Below are 8,618 nucleotides of genomic sequence, written 5' to 3' on the forward strand. Positions count from 1 at the left end.
ACCAATCACAGTTCATTATTCGACTTACGACATCCAATGTAGACCCAGCCTTACTGACTTTACTGGCGTGCGAAAAACGCAGCACCAGTAATTTTCATTGCTACCAACTATACTGTTTTCACTGGCAGTAACTAAATCCATTTTCGAACACATCCTGGGTAGAATATCATGATACTTTAGTGATCAAATTCCCTAGAATCGTGGTCAATCAGCTTGATATAACCATAGAACAAGAAATAACCGAGAAGATGGAGCCATTAGCAGTTTTCGGCATTGCAAATCCGCGAGTCGTCGGAGTGCTCTGTTGCATTCAGTTGCATTCGAGTGAACGAGAAAGGAGAATGAGATAGAGAAGGAGGAAGAGCACTACGACGCCTCGGATGCAAAATGCCGAACGCAGCTATTGATGGAAGACGGGGGCCGCGTTTTTCACGCATGTGCGGTGAAAACAGTAACAGTAAAGTACCTAATACGAGAAAAAAAAGGTGTAGTACGTACCGTTGATCGCCTCTACATAAAACTCGTATAAAAAGTTTTGAATTTAAGGAAATAAAAGTTACATATTTGTAAAGATATATAAACCTAATGACGCACATACAGCGTGAGGAAAAAGTACCGGACCGGTGAAATATCTCGACAAATATGAGAGATACGGAAAAATGTTTCAGACAAAAGTTGTACGGCTTTAAAAGGGCTATATAATGGTAAAATAAATTTTCGAAAAAATAAATTTGTTATGGTTATATAGAGATCGCCGTCATTTTTTAAAATGAAACTCCCTATTGTTTATTATACTATCTTATTCTACTAATTAATATGAACAACTTTTGTCTGAAACATTTTTTTATTTGCCTAATACTTTTTGAGATATTCAAGAGAAAATTTATAACTTTTTACATGTTTAGCTTATAATCTCTCGCGGCGATAACTGTTTGTCGGAGGGAAAAGTAGTACAGGACTTTTTTACTTGATTTAGTCTCAGGAATATGCTGTTGCAATGGTGTTTCAATTATTGAAAATTTTTGTGTATTGTAACACAAAATTTACATACACAAAATAACGTATACTAATATACGTTACTGCTTAGCGGCTGCTCTACGCATGCGCCAAAAACCCGACCAGTCGACTCCCACCACTGCACTGAATGGAGCATCCTTCGTGGCGCCGTGGATCTTAACGAGCACATGTGAGCGACTCTTAACTTTCTGTAACTGCAAATTTCCTTTAACGTTAAAGAGAAATGGGGCAGAAGAAAGTCTTGAAGAGGAAATATGTTAATCCGAAAAAAGGCGGAAATAAAGGCGAGACTAAGAAGGATGTATGCGTTCCAGATAACGCGGAGGTATTTACTTGCTGTTGCTACGTGTTTCCACACGTGCTCTTGTTTATTGTTTTACATATAATTAAAAAAATACAGATGTATTCGTTAACACAACATATCGTAAGTACAACGAAACGTATTAAAGTTATGTTTTCTTGGCAACTTAGAGCTCTGACACGGAAGATTTGATAACGACTCAAATCAATGTTGACGAAGACGACGAAGACGCTACGGATGAAGAAGTGGAAGAGGACGCTGTTATAGCTAGTTTGGACGAAGAGGTAGAAAAAGACCAAGTTATATTCGATTCAGACGAAGATAACTATACCTCAGATGAGGATAAAAATGACTCGAGTGAAGGTAACGATTCAGATGAGGACGGCGACGACTCGAATGAGGATGGCGACGACTCGAATGAAGATGACGACTCGGAGGGCACTGGGTCGGAGAGCAGTCGTGAAGAAGTTGAACAAGATCCGCCGACTAGTTGGAAAGATGACAAGTTAAAGAGTAAGAGTAAAAGCAAGGAATCTCTGAGGCTCAAGGGCAAGACGTCAACATCGAGAGAAATTAAACCAGTGGCTAGCAGATTAGAACACGATAAGAATCGCAGAGGTTTTGACGAGGCAAATAAAAACGACGCACGTAACGAACGAGACACTAAGAGTATATCTAACAATACGAACGACGAGGACGAGTACGTGTACGACAGTTCTGACGAGGAGGACATTCGCAACACAGTTGGGAATGTACCGATAAAGTGGTACGACGAATACGATCATGTTGGGTACGATTGGGAAGGCAAGAAGATTCCTAAACCGGAAAAGGGCGACGAATTGGATAACTTTCTGAAAAGAATGGAGGATCCCGACTTTTGGAGGACTATAAAAGATCCGCAAACCGGTCGGGATGTTGTACTGAACGAGACAGACATAGACCTGATTGTGAGAATTCAAAAGCAGAAAGTTCCCGACGCTCAATTCGACGAATACGCGGTGAGTTGCATTTCTGATGATAATTTAGTTTGTTTAATTTAGTATCTTAATATTTGGACCATTCTTATGTATTGTAAATCGTAGCCGTGGGTGGATTGGTTTACCTCCGAGGTGATGAAGACTCCGCTTCGTAAGTTTCCGGAGCACAAACGTTCTTTCTTACCGTCCAAGAACGAGGCTAGGAAGGTATCGAAGCTGGTACACGCCCTCAAGATGGGTTGGGTCAAGTCCACCGCGGAAATGCAGAAGGAGAGGGAAAAGCACGAAGGGCCGCAGTTTTACATGCTGTGGCAGTCCGATGATCAGGCAGAGGAGATGCGCAGGATCCACAAGCATATTCCAGCGCCGAAGAGACATTTACCTGGCCACGCGGAGAGCTACAACCCTCCACCGGAATACTTGTTCGACAATAAAGAACTTAAAGAGTGGAATAAGCTGAAGGGGACCCCGTGGAAGAGGAAATTACATTTTGTACCGCAGAAATACGGCTCTCTTCGAGAAGTACCTGCATATCCGAGATATGTCAAAGAGAGATTCCAGAGGTGCTTGGATCTGTACCTGTGCTCCAGATCGTTGAAGATGAGATTGACAATAGAGCCTGAGGCCCTGGTCCCGCAATTGCCCAGTCCAAAGGACCTGCAACCATTCCCGACAACCATGTTTATGGTATTCAAAGGGCACACTGATATGGTCAGAAGTATTACCGCAGAACCCGAGGGACAGTTCATCGCGTCCGGCGGAGACGACATGTTGTTGAAGAGTGAGTTACCATACGTACTTGCATATTAGTTGTCAAGTTATGTATTACGCGATTATAAGATTTATTTTGTATGTGGAATAAATTGTATAATTGCAAATTGTATTACTTCAACAGTATGGGAAGTGAGTACAGGCAGATGCTTGAAAACTGTGCCCTGCGGTGGCGTGATACGATGTGTCGCCTGGCGTCCAAATCAAGCCATGTCGCTGATAGCCGTTGCAGCTGACAAAAAAGTGCTTTTAATCAATCCCGGAATCGGGGATAATCATATTGCCAGCAAAACCGATCAGCTTCTCGAGATAATACCACAGAGCGAAATAATAGGTACCATTAATTAAACTGTTGCGTTAATCGTTTACGATCCATTACGAAAATCATTTTCAAATATGACTGACGTACTTCTGTTAGTAAGCGACAGGGTGCAGAGTGCGGTACAGTGGGAGCAAGCGGAAGGTGAGCACTGGAGCAATGGAATTAGGATAATTCTAAATCATTTTAAAACTGTAAAGCAAGTAACGTGGCACGGGAAAGGAGATTATTTCGCTACTGTCATGCCAGATGGCCAGAACAGATCGGTCTTGATAAATCAACTGTCGAAACGAAGATCCCAGTTACCCTTTAACAAGTCAAAAGGATTAATACAATGCGTGCTATTCCATCCGATTAGACCATATTTATTTGTTGCGGTAAGTATTGACGCTCGAGATACACAATGGTATTGATATTTCAATTCTATGTGGATTATCTTATCACTTTCAGACACAAAGGAACGTGAGAATATACGACCTTGTGCAACAGGTGATGATTAAAAAATTATTATCCAATTCGCAATGGATATCAACGATGGACATTCATCCGGGTAAGCTAATACCCACACAGCACAGAAAGATTGCAGAAATGTTACATTGCAAGATTGCAATATTGCAGCAACGTTGCGCAACATTGCTGCAACGTTTCTGGAGGATTGCGGCAACGTTGAAATGTCCGCCCTCAGAGAGATTGCAGTGCAACATTATAGCAATGTTGCAGCGCAATATTTTTGGAATAATTTGTCGTTGTACATAAGCAGAGAATTTACTAATTACATATGCATCCGGGCCTTTTTCAATACACAGCAAGCTATTGCAAAGCAACCTAAGGAGATTGTCGCTTCGCAATAGATGGAGATTGCGAGCAACAGCGCACTGATCAAGTACTTAATAATTCGCGCATTATTGGTATCGACGAAAATAACATTATAAAATTCTCGTAGTTAGAAAAATTTTTAAAATAGAAAATATAGTATTTTTATTATTTTTCAAACATTGCTGCAACATTGCTATCGAAAGTTTGCAATTTTATATCCCTACAATGTCTCTGCAAGATTGCAACGTTTCTGCAATGTAACTGCAACCATCTGTGCTGTATGGGTACCTGGATAATATAATATAGATTTCATTATAAATTACGTTCATGCCGTAATCGTCGTTGTGCTGATGTTTTTTTTTAGGGGGTGATAACGTCTTAGTAGGAACATACGACCGCAAGATGCTCTGGTTCGATTTAGACTTTAGTAAAGAACCTTATCAAACATTGCGATTACATGGAACTGGCGTGCGCGCTGTAGCGTTTCACAAACGCTACCCTCTGTTTGCCTCTGGAGCCGACGACAGGGCACTAATTGTGTCTCACGGAATGGTATACAAGTAAGTTATCTCTGCACTTATCGCACATATATATAATTTTTATACACGTAACACGTGACGCTTGTACTTTTTTTTACAGCGACCTTTTACAAAATCCGTTAATCGTGCCATTGAAAAGATTGTGTAATCACGAATCATATAACGACTTTGGCATTTTGGACGTCATGTTTCATCCTATTGAGCCGTGGGTATTTTCCGCCGGTGCTGACTTTACTATACGAATGTACACGTAAATAAATACACACACATGTTCGGGGTATCTATAGGTAGAGAAAGAAAATGTTGTATTGTACTTTACCCCCAATCTTGTGTAAAATACATAAAATACACGTTGTCTATTCTTTTTTTTATGCTGTCTTTACTTCGTGTAAATCCTTTGTAATATAAATGATATAAATTGTAATTGCACGTAATAACAAAATATAGGAACTCGTACGCTTGCATAAAAGTTACACTTAAAATACGAGACGTTTCATAAAGTTACTTTCATCTTGTAATAAATGCCCTCAGCTCTGGATAGCTCTTACGAAAAGGTCAAATTATTTCACAAGAGTAAAATGTGCTCTACTTAAAAATACATAAAAGTAAATAAATAACAATTGCGCTAGTTTTTATACTAAATCACGACGTACATACAACGATGGAATTTTATCTCTCTCGCCCGTCTCCTTTCTAATATATTTATACTCTCTTTGTTTCTTTTCCAATTTATTAGACTAAGATAAAGGAGAGTGTCCCAAGCATTGCCATTCAGGCTCGCCACAATCGCAGGTGCGACCCGCGTGCCGGACTTGGAATACAGTGACGACACCTCGGCCGTCGTCGAATCGGCATGTGATGTGCAGGTCGTGTATCAAAAAGGTATAGAACTGATTGCCTCCCCATCTCTGTCTCAAGTACACTGACCTAGGGTCTTCCCTCAGTACACTTTCTATAGCTTGCTTTTGCTCGTCAACTTTGTCGTCCAAGATCTCACTTAATTGCATCAAGGCGCGCTCGTTGAAGATGACGGACAGCGTTGCCGTGCGGGGCTGCGCGATCCAGTCTGGTACCCGTATCTCGGCAAAATTACTCTCCGTCGCCGCGCTTATCGACCCGGACGACACAGCTGTCGCGGCGTGAATGTCTGGCAGAGTGCGCGAGGGCGTCAGGGTTTGAGACTCGAGGCCTTCCTCTCCATCGGGCGCCTCGCGTATTCCCATTCTTACGGGGGAATTGTCGACTCTGGCGTGCAACACGTGACGATTGACCAGGTCTACGTCGGTACCGCACACTGTGCTCGGTCCATCCGCGCCGTCTAATAATCTAGAATTGCGCAAGGTCTGATTTTCGGTGTAATTAATTTCGTTGTCGCTCCCCATACGCGTTGAATCCACGTTATCAGAATGATTTATGTCTATTCTGTGTAATCTACTATTTAAATCTCTAATAGAGTCTGTCTGCGACTCGGCTATCAATGTCGCGCTATGCTCGACAGACGAATCCAAGCTGGACCTCGCGTCGGGTGTTCTATTTCGCGTAAAATACGCCCCTCTATGCACGTCCGCGTTAATGTCATTCTGTAACGAAGTATTGGCGTGAGCTTCTGCTAACTGGAAAGATTGCTGTCTCGCGATATCGTAACCATTGAGATTCGGATAAGCTTGGAATTCTTCCACTTGGAGTCTCAAAGCTATTTCCTCGTCTCTGGAAACATCGAGCTCGGTCTGTTCGTCATTGTTCATGTCCGTGTCATTGTTGAAAGAGGCAACCGATGGGCCCTCGCTCAGGCTGAATGTTTCTTCCATGTTGTGGAACGTGCCCGAAGCATTCACGTTGTTCTCTCTCAGTCTGCTGCCCAGTTTCTCGATATGCAACGGACTGTCGTACTGCGGTATATACGGTTTTATATCTAGAACGGGGGTCTGATTAACCATGTCGACACCCTCGAAGTAAATGGTGTAGTTTTCGATTTTCAGTATCTTCACCAGGCTGAGGCCAATGGGGCACGGTCGATGCGGAGAACGCGTCGAGAACACGCCCGTTCTGACTCCATTCAATCTCGGCGGCGCTACCTTCGCACGAGTGTGCGTCGAGTCATTTCTATGAAAGTGAAATAGAATCCTGTTTGGGAGGAAGAAGAAGCAAAGATTATCTACCGTTTCATCCGATATTAAAGTTGATACTGTAAAAGAATTGTGGTCGCTTTACCACATATGAGAAAAGTCCTGCAAGCCCTGCAAGGCGTGATCCGGATTTGTAAACACAGAATTGTAAAGTGTCAGCTTTCCCGGCACTTTTCCGCATACGCCGGGCTGCCTCGGCGTTGCTCTCTTATTGGGAAACCAAGTGGAGATGACGCCGATGGGTTTCAATCTTAGAATATCTTGATCTTTACTCGTGCCAGGCTTCGCTTCTTCCGAAGATATTAGCTTGGACTGCGGAAGAGCTTCCCCGCGCCTTTGCATTTCCAACAGGCGCTTGATATTGTCAACATCTTTATCGAGTATGTACTTCAGGCTTTTCACTTGTTGTCTGCAAATACCAAGTCGAACAAATATTAGGCCATTCTGCAGTTTTATCAGCAGATACAAATGAGGGAGTTTGCCATTAAATTTGAGATCTCTTTATCAAATTATCGCATAGTCAGCAAAAATATTTTACACTAAAGGCAAAATACGCAATTGTATCAATGTACTCGTATATCGGTAGAAAAGGCAAATATTAATGTCACTTAGTACATTAAGATGAGAATTTTTATGAGAGAGTATACCTCAGATTATTAATCTCTTGTCTGGCTGTGTTCAATTGACCGAGCAAATAATCAGCACTTATGCTAGAATTCTGGCAAGTCAGGTCCATGTTCGTTGTCGCTCGCATTTACACGGAACTATCGTACAACAGGTGCTAGCAGACGTGGATAACCCCCTGTAGAGGACCTATCCGAGAAACTCTAAACTCCGTGACATTCCGTGCACGCACGGAATTTCAGAGACGCCGGAAGTCGGATCAGTTCACGACTTCCGGGCGTCGAGGCGGAGCGCAGCACCGTTGTTTCCCCACTATCGACTTCGAACGCTGTGGTTAACGCTTATTTAGATGCGCAGCAATGTTAGGAAACTGTGTCGTGCGTCGGCCAATCAAATTTTTTCCTAGAAATCTTATTCAATGGATGCTTTCCAATTATTTTACACTTTTTAACACAAACGTACACAGGAAGACACAATTCGTTCATACTTGACGCCTTAGAACATATATGTTCTAAGCTTGACGCCGACTAAGGCTGAAATCACATGATGCGGAATAGGAGTACGGAATAGAACGTGCGTCATAAAAGCAACCAATCAGAGCCAGACATTTCCGTCACTCGTTGATACGGCAAAGCTCTGATTGCCTGTTTCTATAACGCATTCTCTATTTTGTACTCCTATTCCGCATCATGTGATTTCAGCCTTATAGAAACAGGCAATCAGAGTGATTTCAGCCTAAACGTATTTTTAAATAACTCCTATATATGCAATCGTTTGTATTTCGTATGTAGACGTTTGTAATGCAATTAGAAAGGTTTGAGTCATTCCCCACACAGCATCGAAATATTTCAGAAAGCTCTCAAAAAGCTGTCAATGAAATATGAAACCTTTCAAAAAAATATTTCAGGCATATTTCAGACATGTTTCAGATACATGAAATGTCCGCGAAGCTGAGATATCATAAATGTTTCTGAAATATTTCTGAATGCTTCAGAAATATCTCTTAAATGCTTCGGAAATATTTCTGAAATGCGTCGGAAATATTTTTTAAATGCGTCGGAAATATTTTTTAAATGCTTCAGAAATATTTCTGAATGATTTCTATCTTACATTTCGCTATTATCATAA

At 41.8% G+C, this 8,618-nt stretch overlaps 2 protein-coding genes across 2 annotated transcripts; one reads left to right on the top strand and one right to left on the bottom strand.

Annotated features, from left to right (window-relative positions):
• The first annotated feature begins 1,116 nt into the window (after positions 1-1,116).
• LOC105559810 (ribosome biogenesis protein BOP1 homolog) lies at positions 1,117-5,094 on the top strand. The gene is made up of 8 exons (XM_012008405.1): positions 1,117-1,342; positions 1,489-2,316; positions 2,401-3,076; positions 3,191-3,400; positions 3,485-3,762; positions 3,836-3,935; positions 4,566-4,761; positions 4,841-5,094. The coding sequence occupies exons 1-8, from the start codon at positions 1,241-1,243 to the stop codon at positions 4,992-4,994; spliced, it is 2,544 nt and encodes an 847-aa protein (XP_011863795.1). The 5' UTR covers positions 1,117-1,240; the 3' UTR covers positions 4,995-5,094.
• Positions 5,095-5,099: 5 nt separating this feature from the next.
• On the bottom strand, positions 5,100-7,926 carry LOC105559811. Its single transcript, XM_012008407.1, has 3 exons — positions 7,514-7,926; positions 6,952-7,275; positions 5,100-6,864 (listed from the first exon to the last, which is right to left on the bottom strand). Exons 1-3 carry the CDS (start codon positions 7,618-7,620, stop codon positions 5,478-5,480), a joined length of 1,818 nt encoding a protein of 605 aa, XP_011863797.1. The 5' UTR covers positions 7,621-7,926; the 3' UTR covers positions 5,100-5,477.
• Between the last annotated feature and the right edge of the window lie 692 nt (positions 7,927-8,618).

This window comes from Vollenhovia emeryi, unplaced genomic scaffold, assembly GCF_000949405.1.
Source record: "Vollenhovia emeryi isolate VEMERY1.0 unplaced genomic scaffold, V.emery_V1.0 DF939253.1, whole genome shotgun sequence".
NCBI classification, from domain to species: Eukaryota; Metazoa; Arthropoda; class Insecta; order Hymenoptera; family Formicidae; genus Vollenhovia; species Vollenhovia emeryi.

Coding starts and splice junctions, on each gene's coding strand:
- LOC105559810 (XM_012008405.1), top strand. CDS start 1,241: ATGGGGCAGAAGAAAGTCTTGAAGAGGAAATATGTTAATCCGAAAAAA. Junction 1,343..1,488: donor GCGTTCCAGATAACGCGGAG/GTATTTACTTGC, acceptor TTGGCAACTTAG/AGCTCTGACACGGAAGATTT. Junction 3,763..3,835: donor GACCATATTTATTTGTTGCG/GTAAGTATTGAC, acceptor TATCACTTTCAG/ACACAAAGGAACGTGAGAAT.
- LOC105559811 (XM_012008407.1), bottom strand. CDS start 7,620: ATGCGAGCGACAACGAACATGGACCTGACTTGCCAGAATTCTAGCATA. Junction 7,276..7,513: donor CAAGAGATTAATAATCTGAG/GTATACTCTCTC, acceptor TGGTATTTGCAG/ACAACAAGTGAAAAGCCTGA. Junction 6,865..6,951: donor CAGGACTTTTCTCATATGTG/GTAAAGCGACCA, acceptor CCTCCCAAACAG/GATTCTATTTCACTTTCATA.